At 39.9% G+C, this 16891-nt stretch overlaps 1 protein-coding gene across 2 annotated transcripts in view; it reads left to right on the top strand.

Moving 5' to 3' along the window:
- The window catches only part of FERMT1 (fermitin family member 1), a 213159-nt gene that overhangs the window by 71430 nt on the left and 124838 nt on the right, over positions 1-16891 (top strand). Inside the window, exon 3 of one of the 2 annotated variants that reach the window (XM_029593498.1) lies at positions 2079-2251. In XM_029593498.1, coding sequence (XP_029449358.1) covers positions 2101-2251 — 151 coding nt within the window. In that variant the 5' untranslated portion in view covers positions 2079-2100. Of the gene's footprint in view, positions 1-2078; positions 2252-7470; positions 7591-16891 lie in introns of those variants that run through there. The other variant, XM_029593499.1, reaches the window with a different exon arrangement.

The raw sequence follows: 16891 nt of genomic DNA, 5'->3' as shown, positions 1-16891 counted from the left end.
AACCTCAAATGAATCTGTAATGTTTCCATTTCTAAGAATCACTGTTTGCATAGTGTCATGAATGCAAACAAAGAATGGTGATTAATTAAAGTATCCATACTTCAGAAGGATCCTGCTCAGTGCTTCTCAATTGATACAGTTGAAGGATTTCATGAAGTCAAAATAGGCTATATGGAGAGGTTTATGTTGCCAATCACATTTCCCTTGCAACTGATAAGCAGTTAAGATTACGTCAATTATGTGTTTTCATGGCTTAATCCCCACTGAGATTCTGGGAGGAGCTCTTTAGCAAGTGTAAGAAAATGGTTCAGGAGATTTTTTCCAATGATCTTTCCTGTCAAAGATACCAAGATGATCCATCTAACTTTCATAGTTAGGCATATCACCTTCCTTTAAGATTGTCATGATTGTGGCATCCCTGAAGTCATCTGGGGTATGCTTGTCATTCCAGATCTTCAAAATGAGGACATGAAACTGTGACATGAGTTTGCTTCTTTTTCCTACCCTCTCTACCCCCACATAAAGATTTTGTTGTTCTTCAACTGCTTGTTGGTTTTCTTTGCCTCATCAAGGATTGAGGATAACTGAGTTCATTTCTTACTGGGTGTTGTGGGATGGATGGTTTAGAACACTTTCACTGATGACAGTTGAAGGTTTACTCCGTATAAAGACTATTGTGGATTTCTCTCTCCTTAATCAGATCTTCTCCATCCTTAGGTCTCAAGGATGTTGGTCCCTAAGTGTTCCAACCATAGTTTCAGTGATACTAAAAAAAAGTGATTATCATGGATGTCAATGTGTTGCAGGTTTGCTCTGTTAATATAGTAAAGGGAAAAAAACCAAAGACACAAGGGCTGGTATCTCCCGGATAATAGCTCCAGTGAGATCCACCACTTCAAGACACAAAAGCGATATCCCCCACGTTCTTCCTCTACTGGCATGACCCACTACTTAAGAAAATAAAGCCACACTCACACACACATATACTAAGTCAGAACACAAATAGATACTGAAATAACTGTGTTTATTATTAATGCTAAGTAATATTCCAAAAGCAAGACATAATTTGCAGACAAAGCAAAGACAATAGTTGCAATGATAATAATGTAAAATAAATACTTTCTTATAGTTATTAGGGCAGCTAAATTGGTTCTGTCAGTGATGATTCTCTCTCACTGTCTGTCCTTCTGCCATTTCCCTCCCCTACCTCCACTTAGTTATACCCTTTACATTTGCATATCTAAAACCATTTTGTGAGAAACACTTGTGGTATTCCCAAAACATAGTCCAGGCTTTCTCTTGCAATTTTAAACCTCTCACCATAAATCCTGCATACATGATGTTTACATCTTCTATTCTCATAGCTGCTATAGTCATGTAATGTGTATCAGTGTGTGAACTCTGAATCCACTAAGGCTTAACTTGTAAACCCATCCTTAGTCAGAGTAGTCAGACTCAGGCTAAGCAATTCCATTACATAGTAAGCTGTTGAATCTCCTTCATCTTTTCTTCTCACTATCTGTTCTTCATATCCGGATTCTCCTTTGGTCCTGTGCCTTGACTTAGTGATTCAGTTTCTTTAACTGTACATGTGCCTTCATCCAGTACAGCCTGTATACTGATCATCTTTAAAAGATGTATCTAATAGATATGCAGGCTGTTTTACTCCCCAGACTTAAACATGTTCACAAGAATGCCTTTTCTTGACCCTTCTAAAAGTATATGCTGCCAAAGCCCATGCATAGCCACTCCATGGAGAAAAATTATCAAAACAAGTCAATTTACCCAGGTAAATCATGTAAATTGTTTTGAAAATTGTCTTCCAAGTGTTCTTCTTCTAACCTTTGGGTGGGAAAATTGGGAGGCACTATAACATCCTTCCTTTCAAATATCAATGAAGAAACTAATACATTCACTGAAAAATGTTTTACACTTAATATCTGCAGCAATGAGTCCCTTAATATATATGTTTTTATATAGATATATAATAGGAGATACTATAACTGTCAAAAAAGAAATCTAATTTTATAAATGTCTTCTGAAAATACAGTGATTCCTTATATGGTTTTATTTTGCAGAATTTCGTTACATATTGCCAAGATGAGTTCAAATACTGAATATGGCTCCGTTTCTTGGGAGCTCAGTGTTATTGTTGATCATCAGTATGAAGAAGAACAAAAGGAATTTAGCATTCGAGTATCAGGAGATCTTCATATTGGTGGAGTGATGCTCAGACTGGTAGAACAAATTAGTAAGTAAAAGGATAATCGGTTTCTTAAGATAAATTTTAGTAGAAATCATAGGAAATATACAATAAATATATGTGAAACATTTTACAGGTAATATTCATGTTAGCTTCAGAAAGAAAAGGACATTATTGAAAATTCTGAGAGCTAGAAATCACTTTAATTTTCATCATAATGGGAGCAATTAGAACTGTGCAGATTGCTGCAAAGTCAACAGGTACTTTGTGCCACATATTTTCCCTTTGAAAATAGCTTAAGGAAAAGTACCCATTCAAGGGAGCGAGGGAGAGAGAGAGAGAGAGAGAGGCTCTTTATAAGGCTCAGCCTGACACTCAATATAAGGACCATTGATTCGGGGTGAGTTTTCGGGAGGTGGGTAGGGGTTAGGGGAGATATTGTTACACATTCAGAGGAATTCATTGTAAAATTGACATCATTAAAGAATTTTAGGCCTTATAAGTGATGAAACGTCTAACAAGAATGCATTGTACAAATCAATTCCTTTTCATCACTTATAAGGCCTAAAATTCTTTAATGATGTCAATTTTACAATGAATACCTCTAAATGTGTCAGTAACAACACCCCCCACCCCATCCCAACTCACCTCCCAAAAACTCACCCCAACTCAATGTGCCCCCTTACAATGGTCCATATATTGAGTGTCAGGCTGAGCCTTATAGTCTCTTTCTCCCTCTCTCTCAAGCTGCAGACATACACAAAGAGTATTTTATAACCTACATGTATACTTTATAAAATATCATGTATCTTTGCATGTGATGAGATGCAAAACTATGTGTGTTGTTGCCTCACCTCTGAGCCCACTTACTTGTCCCATGGGTAAAAGTATGCTCATTGCTGATTCCCGCATATCCTTTTGCCCGTATACAAAATGGGCAATTTTCAGATAGCCTATTTGATCAGGTAAATTACTTTTAAAAATTGCCCTGGATAAGACAATTCAATATATGTTTCCTTAATCCTATGAAAACAGATAGGATTTTAAAGAGATAGTATTTAGACAGGATTTTAGAGAATGCTGAGGAGTAGCCAGCTTTCATGGTCCATGTGGGTATCAAGGACATAGGAAGATGAAGGATTTTAGGTAGGAAATTGAAATCTAGAACCTCAAGGGCTGCATTTCCAGGAATGCTCTCCTTTCCATACACAGGACCCCAGAGGCAGGCTGAGCTCCAGAGTCTCAATGCATGGATGAGATGATTCTGCAGGGAAGAGGGTTTTAGATTTGATATGAATATTGGCAACATTCTGGGAAAGGGGAGGACCTATTCCAATGAGATGGGTTCCAACTTATCCAGGGTGGAATCTGGCTGCTAGCACTAACATTTAAAAAGGAAATTGAGCAGCTTTTAAAATAGGCCATGGTAGAAGGCAGGGGGTTATTGTGTGGTCGGGCCATATTGCAATAATAATCATAATGCAAACAATTTTGCCATAATCACTGAAGGCAGGATATTAAGTAAAACTACTGCTTTAGCACATATCTTTGAAAAGGGAGACTATGATGGAATGAGGAAAGTAGTTAGAAAAAAAATAAAAGGAATAGTTGCAAAGGTTAAAGGTTTGCATGAGGCATAGACATTGCTTAAAAATACCATCTTGGAAGCCCAAATAAAATGTTTCCCTTGCATTAAAAGAGGACAAAGGAAAACCAAACAACTGCCATCATGGTTTGTTAGTGAAGTGAAAGAGGCAGTTAAAACCAAAAGGGCATCATTCAAAGAATGGAAAGCAGACCCTGATGAGGAAAATAGTCAAGAACATAAATACTGGCAAACAGTAGAAGACCGGCAAAAAGAAAATGTGAGATGCTTACCAGAGAGGCGAAAACTAATAATAGTGTGAAAGTATCCTACCTGCTCACGTTAATACCTGCTAATTTGTGTGGCTAGCTAGAAAATTATTACACTTTTGTATATTCTTTAGAATATTCAAAATTTTCATGTACTCCAAACCAATTATTATTTGGAGTTCCCCAAGGGTCAGTTCTCTTGCAGATTTTATTCAATTTGTATTTGACCCCATATGCAACTCTGATTCAGGATTTGGGATTTAGTTGGTTTTTTTACATGATGCTGATGTCCAAAAAATTGCCTGTATGGATTCCTGGCATCTAGAATAGCTCAACAACTTTAATGATTGCCTTAATAGTATTGCAAATTCGCTTTTGTCTCACAAGCTTAAAGGCGATGTGGTGTCTAGAAGGAATAGGGATGTGCAAAGCCCGAACCTTACGCTTCAGGCTTCGTTTTCGGCCCACCGCGGGAAATATTGTATTTCCCGCGGTTCAGGCCTTTGAAATTTGGGGGGGACCTGAATTTCAGGTTAGTGCGCACTAATGGAGTTAGTGCGCACATTTTAACATTTTAACGTTAGCGTGCACTAACGCAAAATTGAATTTTTCCTGAAATTTCAGGAAACCTTTGTTCGGGTTTCAGGATCCCAAAACCAGGATGAATTAGGCAATTTCATTGAAATTGCCTAATTTGTCCTGAACGAATGCACATTCCTAAGAAGGATTGACACTGTAAAATCTCCCCTCTGATGGCAGAGATTATGATACCAGTAAAAGATGTGGTCACTTCCTTTGGAATAAAAATTGATGCAAAGCTAATTTTTGTTAATTAAATATCTTCAGTAGTTTAATGTTCTTTATATTCATCAGTAGTGCCATTTTTTAGATCAGTAACATCTTATGTTGCTTAGACGTGCTCTGGTGCTAAGTTGACTGGTCTACTGCAACACCCTTTATCAGGACTTGTCTACGATATCTATAAAAGCTTGTAGTTTTTTCAAAATAAGGCAGCCAAATTTATCTTTGGTGGTAAAAAATGTAGTCATGTAAACACTGCTTCTTCAGGAATTTCGTTGGTTGCCAGTATTAAGTAGAATGAAATTTAAAATACTGGGGTGAATTTTCAAAACATTTTTGCAAGTAAAATCAACACACATGCATGTAAATAGCTTAGATTTATGACATGCTATTTTATAAAGTACGCACATATTTTCTGTCTTCTGTGCATATTTACACATGAGAAAAGGGGCAATTTAGGAGTGTCCCGGGGTGGGTCCAAGAAGTACGCTCACAATTGCTATTTTATAAAAGACTTACACGAGTACATTTGACGACTTATTTGCATAATTTTACACCTGTTACTTAAATGTGCATATGCTGCTTGTCTACGTGAAACCTCTTTGAAAATGTACTCCTGAGAATTCTACTGTTCTTGATAAAATGTTGGAATACCATGGGTTCAAATGCAGTTATGCATGTAAAACTGTGTAATTAACCTGATTCAGTTAAGAACAAGCTTATTTGGTGAATAGTGGGTTGTAAAAAGATTTTTTCCAATACCAGGGTAGAGGAGCTGCCTCAATAGTTGGCCGGCCTTTGCTTCTAATGCTAACATTATTGGCTGCCTAAAGGATACCACTATCTGCTGCTGCTGCTGCTGCTGCTGTTTTCATTGAACTGTCTAGGATATTAGCCAATAATCACAGAACCTTCAAATGCAAAGAGGAGAAAAATCAAGTCAATCGGTTTGTCTCCACACCTGATCCCTTCCCCTGTAGCTTGCGCATTGCTCCATGTTCTCCCAGTTTTCCTTGGTTTTGTCTCCCCTTGACTTCATCTTCTAGCATAAGCAGCCCCTGTTCCTCTGTTATGTGTTATAGAAATGTGTCATTGTACGTTGCTGTTTGATTTCATTCATTTTGTTGCTCTCTGGATGAGCTTAGTTTTTATCCGTTCCCTTTTGATCCCAGTTACCGATATCCCTTGTTCGATGTAATGCATTCATTTATGCTTTTTCATTTCACTGTAAACCGATCTGATATGTTCTTTTGCACATGAATGTCGGTATATAAAAGTTCCAAATAAATAAATAAATAAATAAAATACATTTTCGGGCTCCTACAGATAGAATTGCTAGAATGCAAAGTCACTAAAGGGAAGCCTTTATGCTTTGGCTCTGGGATTTTGAAAGGGTATTTGCTCTTTCAGGAAAAAAAAAATATGATATGAGACTAAGCTCATAAAAGCAAGATCTAGTTCTCCTTTAGGTTCTGAAATATTGTGTGAAGTTTATAGGGGAATTCAAGTAGGAATGGAGGTTAATATTTTCCTCAGATCAAAGAAAGCAGGGATAGCTAGCTCCCATGCAGAAATCCAATATATATGGAAATTTTGAAGGTAATTTAAGAACATCATGCATAATGGTAAAGTATTTGTGTACTTGTTATATATACAGACATTACTGCTAATTTTCAAAACGATTGTATCCATCTAAAATCATTTTGAATATTCTGGAGGTAAAGTACCCTAGTGCCTGCCCAGATTACACACAGGAAGTTATACCTGCTCCTAGCACAGGCTTTTGGAAAATCAAACATAATAAGGTTACACACATATTTTTACATTCATATCCACTGGGGCAATTTTCAAAGAGCTGCTTATATGCGTAAAACTGGGTTTTATACATATAAGGGGCTTTGAAAATTACCTCCTATAAGCAAGAATAAATACATGCAAACAGACTGCTTCTAGCTCAAAATATAAAATACAAGCTGAAGAAATATAGATCAAAACAGATTTCTTTTGAGGATAGTTAATCAATAGGAATGTGCATTTGTTTGAAACGATATAGACCATGTCAATGTCATTGTCTATGTAGTTTCTTGTTGTTTTCAAGTGCGCACTCTTTCTGAAACGTAAAAAAATGAAAACAACAAAGGTAAGATATTAATGACAACAAAAATCAACACCTAAACAACATGACATGAAATGATGTTTCTTGGCCTGCACATCCCCATTAATCAAAGCAATGAAACAAACATCCATGAGGCACTAAGTCAAACCTCTTTCAAGAATGATTCCAATAGACTAATTCATAATTTTCATCATATCCTTTATATCAATGCCATCAGCTATTAATTTTTAAATATTAACTGGAATAAAGTGTACACGAGGTCTGTCACGAAGCACCTGTATTTTATTTTCCAATGATTGCTTTCAGGAAGTTTAGTTCTTTCACTTGTTAAATCAAAACCGTTCAAGAATATCTAGATCGTATGCGTATCTCTTTCCTGGTTTGCTTATTAGTTCTTTTATTTATTTATTTATTTATTTATTTATTTATTTATTTAGAAAGTCTTCTATACCGATATTAGTGGAGACATCATATGCAGCTGATGTAATGGACCAGTTAGCCTCCCAGTCTACCCAGTTGTCCAAGCCAACACTAGTCTCTCTAGCCATCTTCTTCCCAAACAAGTTTAACTGTCTGCAGTCCTCTATAGTACCATTCGCTATGGAATGTATCCAAGGTATCCTGCCATTCATGGTTTTCTTTTTTTGTTTTTAAATGATTGATTTTTGTGTTGCCTAATATATTTTATGTATGTTTTATTGTACCCTGCCCCAAACGTTTTGGAGGGTGTGGGCTATAAATCTTTTAAAGATGCAAACTGCAACCAGTTCCGAATATACCTGAGATTGAACAGTCACTCTCGGGTAGTCAACTTAGGAGTTCAACATAAATGTGCAGAGACTGCTAGAGGTCCTTAGCTTAGGCTTGGAGTAGGGGGTGAGGATGGGAGCATATCATTCTCCCCTGAGGATTGCCGAGGATGGTGTTTCCCACCTGCTAACTGCAGGCGGGTGCTTAGAGTAGTGTGGCAGTTTTTGGTTAGAGTTTGAGGAAGAGAGTAAGTGTTGGAGTGACTCCAACCTTTAGACGCCACAGCCTGATAACAGGGAGAGAGGCAAATTTCCTGGCCTAGTACTCCCCCAGTCTAGCAGGGATTGTTTCAGGAGTTGGAGAAGAATTTTGGAGAGTCTGTTTTTGGAGAAGAGTTTTATTTTATGAGGATTCTGGTTCTGCCTCTGGGAGCATTTTTCCACCTGACTGGAGGAAGTCGGGAAAAAGAGCTTTGTTTCCCTGCCTAACCAGTGCCCCCTCCCCTTCCCCCTGGAAAGAACCCCAGGACCCAGGGGTTATGGAGAGAGAAAGAAAGAGGGGGCCTTGTACCCCTGCATTCAGAATACCTACTGAAAAAGGGACCACGACTGTATTACTGCTCTAAGCAAATCTGCTTTTGCCTTCTTTATAGAGCTGCTATGACAGTACAAATAATGATGCTACTGCTGCTTTCTGTGGCATCCTGATAATAGCTGTAGAGCTCTGCCATTGGAGAGGAACAGGTGATCCTAGAAATTATACAAAGAAAAATGATTTGTCCTATCAGTTTGTTTTACCATGCTATATGGGATGTTTTTCTTTTCCAGAGTAGATGGATATAAAAATGGATATGATAATTAAGTCATAGGGAGGGCAATTTTCAAAAGCATTTCCCAGGGTGCTATGCCTGTAGAAATAGACTGTCATAAAATTGCCTGTCTAATATGCAGGTAAACTTGCATATGTCTAGCCTGTATGCATGTAAGTTTTCCCTCAGTGAGCAGAAGTGTTATTAGTGGTGGAGTTGGGGAGTGGTTTGTACTTATTTACATGCTTTGTTTATCTTGAAAAATATGCTCGTAAATTTCCTTAAAAAAAATGTCTGTTGATAAGTTATCTGGTGTAATTGTGTACGGGAGTTTTGGTGGGGTAATTTTCAGAGGGAAGTTATGCATGTACTTTCTCTTGGAAAACTGGAATAACATGCACACATTTGATTGAAAATGTATGTGGGCTGCAACTAAATTACCCACATAATTGTGAAAGCTTGAAAATAACCATCTTGAAATACAAATAACATCCTGCTTGGCCTTGAGCAATGGAAGTAAGCGTGGAAGGAAAGATCATTTTGGATACAGGAAAAATCATTACATTCAACACCATTATAAATTACCCTTTTACTCTTTCTTATTTGGAACCTTAACTTTTCTTGTTCTGTTATACAAACGTAAAACTGAAGAAAAATAATTGAACTTTCAAAGCCAAGTAATACTTTAAAATCTCACTTTCCTAGCATGTAGAGAGATGGACTCTGGACCAATGGCTTATGCTCCCCTGCCAGCAAATAGAGATGGAGCAAGCTGAAGTCACAGTATGTCTACTCCTGCAGTGACCCCTGCCTGTCAGTATTCTCTGTCTCCAGCAGATGGTGGACATCCCTGTGGGGATTGCTTCAGATTTTGGAAGGAAAATTTCAAATTAGAAAAAGAAAAGACCCACTCTCCTGCAATGATACCAGATGGTCCCATCCCCATTTGAGAATTCCTGAGGTGATTTCCGTGGTCCCTCAGATGTGTGCCTTGGTTCGGTAGCTGGGTTACCCAGTGTGGATTTAGCTGATTGTACAGCTTAAAGACAGCAGGTGTAGGAGGCCGAGCACGGCAGTAACAGCAAATGCCTTCTCCCCCCCCCCCCCCCGCCCACACACACACACACATGGAGACCGTCTCTGTACTCAGCCAGTAAGGGCTTAGCTCGGATAAGTTTTAAATATATATATTTAAGAATTTAGTGAAGGCAGAGAAATTGCAGAGGGGTTTTCAGGACTTCCTCCGGTCTCCATGCTCAGTGCGCCATTCCAGCATTCATTTCCACACCCATTGGGGGTTAGGGGAAGCCTGGAGGGTTGAGCAACCCGATGGGCTAGGTCCCACAATAAGGCTTTTTTATTGTGCGCTGTGTGGTAGGCCACGGTGGCATTTTAGCACACTTCTGTGCATGCTTTACTGCCCTCTAGCGAAACATTGGTGTGCATAATGTTCCGCTAGAGGGCAGTAAATGTGCCCTGCTCTTTATGCGCACAAGCTTTTAAACTTGGTGGTGTGCCCAGGCTTTGGAGCACAGTTTGCACCTAAATTTTGGGTGCTTGCAATTTTTCAGCATGAGCTGGCTGGATGCACATTCTCCATGAGCTGTGCACTGATGGCGCCAGTGAGCAAGAAACCTAAGCGCTTTTCTCTCTGGTTTGCCTCTCATATTCAGGCATCTCAGCCTGACACGTCCTCTATCATGTGTCTGCGCTGTTTAGAGGCTCACGGAGAGTTGTCTTCCTCTGATTTTGCTAAGCCTAGATCCTCACAGGCTGATGATGGTCTGATTAAGGATCTGTCTGGATTTACGCCTGATTGGGGTACATACGTTCCTTACCAGAGTTCAGTGCTCTTGTTGATTGAGTACAGTAATGGTTGACTGTTTTTAATCATGTTTTTTACTAGTCTGTCCACAGTTGCTTTTGAAGAGAATCAAGTTGCCTTAGGGAATAGCCTCTGCTATTACTGGCATCAGTAGCATGGGATCTTCTTGGGGTTTATTTATTTTATTTATTTATTTATTTATTTTTATATACCGACGTTCGATCGAAATATCACATCGGTTTACAGGAAACTTAGAGATAGGGTGGGGCCGCCCTATTTTACATTATAACATGATAGATTAAAACTGAAACTAAATTACATTATAACATGGTAACAGTAACTGTTTTAACTATATTACAGTAAAGTCATTCAGACATGATTTAAGTGACAGGAGGGGTTAAATAATTTAGGAGAGGAGGGGGTAAGGTAATTTAACAAATAGTATATAAGAGTTGGTGGAGAGTGGGCAGTGGCGTGGCGGGTCAGGGGGGGGGAAGCATGGGTGTGTGGGTGGGTCTGTGGGGGGCGTGATGTATTCGGGAAGAGTAGGGTGCGTGTGGGTGGGTTAGGTGTCTGGTGGAAAGGCTTTTGTGAACAGCCATGTTTTGAGATGTTTTTTGAAGATTTGCGATGAGGGTTCAGATTCTTGCCAGGTTCTTATGGCCTGGTTTGGCCTCTGTTGGAAACAGGGTGCTATGCTTGATGAACCCTTGGTCTGACACAGCATGGCAATTTCTAAAAAAGAATACTGGCAGGAGTATAAATACTGTGACATCAGCTTGCTCCATCTCCACCTGCTGGCAGGGGAGCATAACCCACTGGTCCTGAGTCCATCTGTCTACACTAAGGAAAATGAAATTATCAGGTAAGTAGTAATTTCTCCATTCTACTTTCCACATGAAGAACATTTTTCATGTGAAGTCAATGTTCATTCACATGTTTAATTCCCCTACATGGAGACACTTTCATTGACTCAGCCATCAAGAGCTGTATGAAATATTTAATTAAAGATTCTGTTGACTGTATAAAGTCGAAATGAAATCTCTTTCTTCACTGAAAAATAAGTAGACAAGTTCAAGACATAGGAATCCTTTTCCCACAAGCATTTGGGGCTTGATTCACCCAAAATCATTTTGGCCTCTTACACTGAATAGTAGAAACTACATAAGTAGCAAATGTAAAAACATATATTTGGGAGCTATATAGCCCTCAAACAGCAATGTCATGACATGAAAAAAAAATATTTGGAGCCCACGGAATGAGGAGAGGATCGTGACACACCAGTGTATTGCAAAGCACTGACAAGTGTGTTACCATCCTCTGCCAGCAGGATGCTGTGCTTCCATATCTCCCAAGGGTCCATCTGTTCTGACTTCCCCTTCCTCTGCCCCAGCCAGAATGGAGTCCTCCACCTGGGTTTGAAAATGCTGACTACCTGGGCAGAACCCGGTGGCAGTAACGATATGGCTTCTCCTTCCTGCTGGCGCAATCTGGAAAGAGGAAAGGGTATGTGCTGAGCCTGAACAAGCGCAGGAAGAAGAGAGGCCATGCTATGTCAGAAGTGGGAGTAGCATCAGCCCTGGGCCCAGTTAAAAAGAAGGAGGAGCAGTGAGGGCCCAGAGCAAGAAAAGAAGCAGCCGGTGGTCAAGAGCAGGAAGTAGAGCAGTATCAGCCCCCATAGCCAATGAGACTCTTTCTTGGAGCCTCAGAGGTTGGAGGATGAGGAGACTACTGATGCCACTTGTGCTTCTGCAAGGTGGAGAAGAAATTGGGTGAGAGAGAGTATGTGTTTATGTGTCTCTGTGTGAGATTAAGAGCATGTGTTGAATTAAGAGAGCATGTGTGTATGTGATTGAAAGTATGTGTACAAGTGAAAAAGCATGTATGTGTGATTGAGAGCATGTGTGCAGCTGAGAGAGAGCAGGGTTGTATGACTGTGAGCATGTAAGTTTGATTGAGAGTGAGTGTGCAAGTGAGAGAGAGCAGAGGTGTGTGTGAGAGCATCTGTGCAAGTGAGGAGAAAAAGCAGGTGTGTCTATGTGTGTAATTGAGAGGGTATGTGCAAGTGAGAGAGAGCAAGTGTGCAAGTGAGAGAGAGTAAGTGTGTATGTGTGTGTGTGTGTGTGTGTGTGTGCGTGTGTGTGTGTGTGTGTGTGTGTGAAACTGTGTGCATCAGTAAGTAAGAGAGGGCAGTTCTGTGTGTGTGTGTATGTGTGTGTGTGAGAGAGAGAGAGATTTTGCGAGCAAACCCCATCACCACCATCACGCCGACTCCTCTTCTTCTGTTAATTCACAACAATCTCAAGGCAACTAGAAATCAAAAGTTCCCAGGTATGGAGAAAAGAGGATATTTTTTAGCTATGTTAGTTTTAATAATTGGGTTTTAGTGTCTGCTCTTTAGAAATATTTTATTGATATCTGGAAATTTTTTTATATGAGTTTTTAATTATTAGATGTTCTACTCATTAGCTGTTTTGAAATATGTGTTCTTTTAATTGGTATAGTTTTACTACTATTGATTTTATATTTCTGTTTTTGCACTGTTGCAATGCATACAGATTCTGACTTATGGTTTCCAGTTCAGTTTTTGTCTGCACGTTTCTACTTATATTTTATGGTCCCTTTATTCTGTGTTAGGTGAGGGTCTCTGTGTGATCTGCATATGTGACCAAGGTGAGGTATTCTGCTAGATTGTAGGTTCTGTGTGAGGATTTCTAGCTGCCTGGCTTGATCTGCTTTCCTAATAGGCGTTTTAAAATCTGGTGTAATATTTGCAGTATTGTTTTTTCAGGGTAAGGTTATAGTTTGAGTGCTGGTAGTTAGAGCTGTCTTGGTATGGGAGGTTTACCATATTGTAATTGTATATCGTTTATTCATGGCTACATTCAGCATTGGTTACAGCAGCCCTAATACCATAATGGGTTCTTTTTTTTACATTTTTGCAGAGTTTTCTGCATAACCCCACCCATCACTTTAAGCAGGAATTTCCTGACCCATAGGCACAATACAACAGCTCGTACAAAACTTTCTGTTCAGAGAGAATACTCTTATCTTTTCTTTGTGTCATTCCAAATCATAAAAGTAATACTTAGGTTTATTTTTTTAGTTCAGCCGTGGATTGTAAAGAGCAGTATGTCACACATGAGCTTTGCTCGTCAGATGTATCACGACGGGAAAAAGTTTGAGAACCACTGCTATAGATGCCCTGTTAATATGCTCTACTCCACTAATAGACACCTCCACACTCGGATATATATTCAGACTGAAATATATTTACTTCTACTCAAAGTTTTCATAAGGCCAGGTTAGAGTGCTTTTGCAAATATGTAGCTTATATTACTTCTTACTGGAGGGATTATGACATTTTAAAAAATTTAGCAGAAAAATATATTTATTGACTGTAACAAAGTATTTTATTTATTGGGAAGCACCAAAACACAGGTAAACTCTTTCCTCTTTTTTAAAACCTTGGCTAAAATTTCTGCTACAAAAGTTACTTTTAAAGATCCCATGTTGCTTCATGCATTCAAGTTTATAGAACTAGCCATTTAAAACCCATTTGACCTAAACTAAACAACAGAATCTCGTCATTTGCAACTTTTACAACATCTCACTTCTCTTTAGCCTAACTTTTCTTTTCATTCACTATTTCTCTTTCTTTTATTCAGTCATAGTTTACATTTACATGTTACACATTTCTTTTATTTCTTTCAAATTGTCATCGATCAAAACCAATGGAGGGCGATATTAAGCACTACTTAGCCAGATAAGTAGTAACTTATCTGGCTAAGTGGCTGCTGCTATTGAACATCCGGCTACATTCAGCAGTCTCCACTTAGCTGGATAACTATTTTTCCAGCTAAGTAGATAGCCACATATCTTGTGGGCGGGCAATGGGCGGATCGAGGAAAAGTAACATATCCAGTTAACTGCCAATATTCAGACTTATCCAGTTAAGTTAACTAGATAAGTTAGACCTATTCTATAGCAGGTCTACACTTAGTAAGATAAAACTTAGCCAGGAATAATCAACAGCATAGCCATGCTGCTGACTATCCCATGTAAGTTAGCCGGATAGCTCTTCTCCAGCTAACTTACTTAAATGTTTATTTCTGAATATTGAGGCCCCACAAGACATTCATGATACATTGAATCCACAGGACTCTTGTAATGTTATATGACAATATTATATCTTCATAACCATGCATGGCATACTCAGAATAATAATTCATAATATTAGATAACAACCATTCATTTATCTAATCTAAAAGTTACTGTATTCATATATCACTCACGTCTTTCCTTCATATCACATACACTATATCACACTGGCTGGGCAACACATCTACCTAATTTTCAAAATGATGTACATTGTTAAAAAATGTTTTAGCTGTGTTAATTAGCTATTTGAAAATTGTCCTCCTTCTTTGTGACTAAAAATCCAAACATACTTTTAGATATATTGAGAGGAGACACTCCCATGGGTGTTTAGGTCAGGAGAGGGAAGCAATGCACATAAATTGCACTTCCCACTCTATGTGCATTATTTTCCATGAAAAAAGTACTCACAGAAAAAGCAGGTACAAATGTACATAGGTATTTTGTACCTAAGTCAAATTTCAGATAGACAGTGCATGTGTGCTTATGCTTTGAAAATTGGTGCAAAGCTGCAAGTTAAAAGTACTTGTGGACTTTTTCCCAATGCAGTTTAAAAATTGTCTTCTAAAGAATACTTGATATTTATGACGCTGACATAGGCATAAGAAATATATACAACTTTATTCACAAACAAAAAAGATCAACAAATTAAACAAAAAAGTAGTGGTGTTTTTGGCTTTATCTCCACCTCTGGGTTATGGTGCAGGGTATACTGGAGCTCTCCCCAAAGCCTTTGATTGTTGCCTCCAAGAGGGCTTAGGGGGTCCTTATTTCTCCTCTTTCACCAGCTCCTCCAACTGAAGAAGCAACATATTATGTAAGGTTGCAAAAACAGGCCTGGATTTGTCAATAGATGCCTAAGGCAGCAAAAATCTGGAGGTAGAAGGCTGAAAGATTGCTGTCTTTTTGCTGTGCTGAATTTCACTTAGCTGAGAACAGTTGTCTGCTTCTTTATCCAGCTGCAGGGAACAGGAGGAGAGGAAGTAAGAATGGAGCAGATAACACAAAAGGATCACTTTGGGGAGGTTAGGAGAGGCTAAGTGAGGAATCATTAGGAGGTGAAGAGAGATACTGTGAGATGATAGAGTATGAGCTGGGGATAGCTGTGGCTGTGTGTGAGAGAAAAGGGAATGGGTGCAAGGGGGTAGTTTTTGTGTAAGAAAGAAGGGATTGGTGCCAGATGTATATGTATTAGGGATGTGAATCGTTTTAGGACGATTAAAATTATCGTCCGATAATTTTAATATCGTCTTAAACCGTTATGGAACACAATACAATAGAGATTCTAACGATTTATCGTTATAAATCGTTAGAATCGTGAGCCGGCACACTAAAACCCCCTAAAACCCACCCCCGACCCTTTAAATTAAATCCCCCACCCTCCCGAACCCCCCCCAAATGACTTAAATAACCTGCGGGTCCAGCGGCGGTCCGGAACGGCAGCGGTCCGGAACGGGCTCCTGCTCCTGAATCTTGTTGTCTTCAGCCGGCGCCATTTTCCAAAATGGCGCTGAAAAATGGCGGCGGCCATAGACGAACACGATTGGACGGCAGGAGGTCCTTCCGGACCCCCGCTGGACTTTTGGCAAGTCTCGTGGGGGTCAGGAGGCCCCCCACAAGCTGGCCAAAAGTTCCTGGAGGTCCAGCGGGGGTCAGGTAGCGATTTCCCGCCGTGAATCGTTTTCGTACGGAAAATGGCGCCGGCAGGAGATCGACTGCAGGAGGTTGTTCAGCGAGGCGCCGGAACCCTCGCTGAACGACCTCCTGCAGTCGATCTCCTGCCGGCGCCATTTTCCGTATGGAAAATGGCGCCGGCCATACGTGTATGGCCGGCGCCATTTTCCGTACGAAAACGATTCGCGGCGGGAAATCGCTCCCTGACCCCCGCTGGACCTCCAGGAACTTTTGGCCAGCTTGTGGGGGGCCTCCTGACCCCCACGAGACTTGCCAAAAGTCCAGCGGGGGTCCGGAAGGACCTCCTGCCGTCCAATCGTGTTCGTCTATGGCCGCCGCCATTTTTCGGCGCCATTTTGGAAAATGGCGCCGGCTGAAGACAACAAGATTCAGGAGCAGGAGCCCGTTCCGGACCGCTGCCGTTCCGGACCGCCGCTGGACCCGCAGGTTATTTAAGTCATTTGGGGGGGGTTCGGGAGGGTGGGGGATTTAATTTAAAGGGTCGGGGGTGGGTTTTAGGGGGTTTTAATGTGCCGGTTTTGCGATTTTTCGATTTTTCACGATTTTTTCACGATTTTTTCACGATTTTTCACGATATTTTACCCCCCCAAACGGCAACAATACGATTCCCTCCCCCTCCCAGCCGAAATCGATCGTTAAGACGATCGAGGACACGATTCACATCCCTAATATGTATATATA

The sequence above is a fragment of the Rhinatrema bivittatum genome, chromosome 3, assembly GCF_901001135.1.
Source record: "Rhinatrema bivittatum chromosome 3, aRhiBiv1.1, whole genome shotgun sequence".
NCBI classification, from domain to species: domain Eukaryota; kingdom Metazoa; phylum Chordata; class Amphibia; order Gymnophiona; family Rhinatrematidae; genus Rhinatrema; species Rhinatrema bivittatum.
The sequence above is the reverse complement of the archived record's forward strand: the minus strand, read 5'-3'. Positions and strand labels throughout refer to the sequence as shown.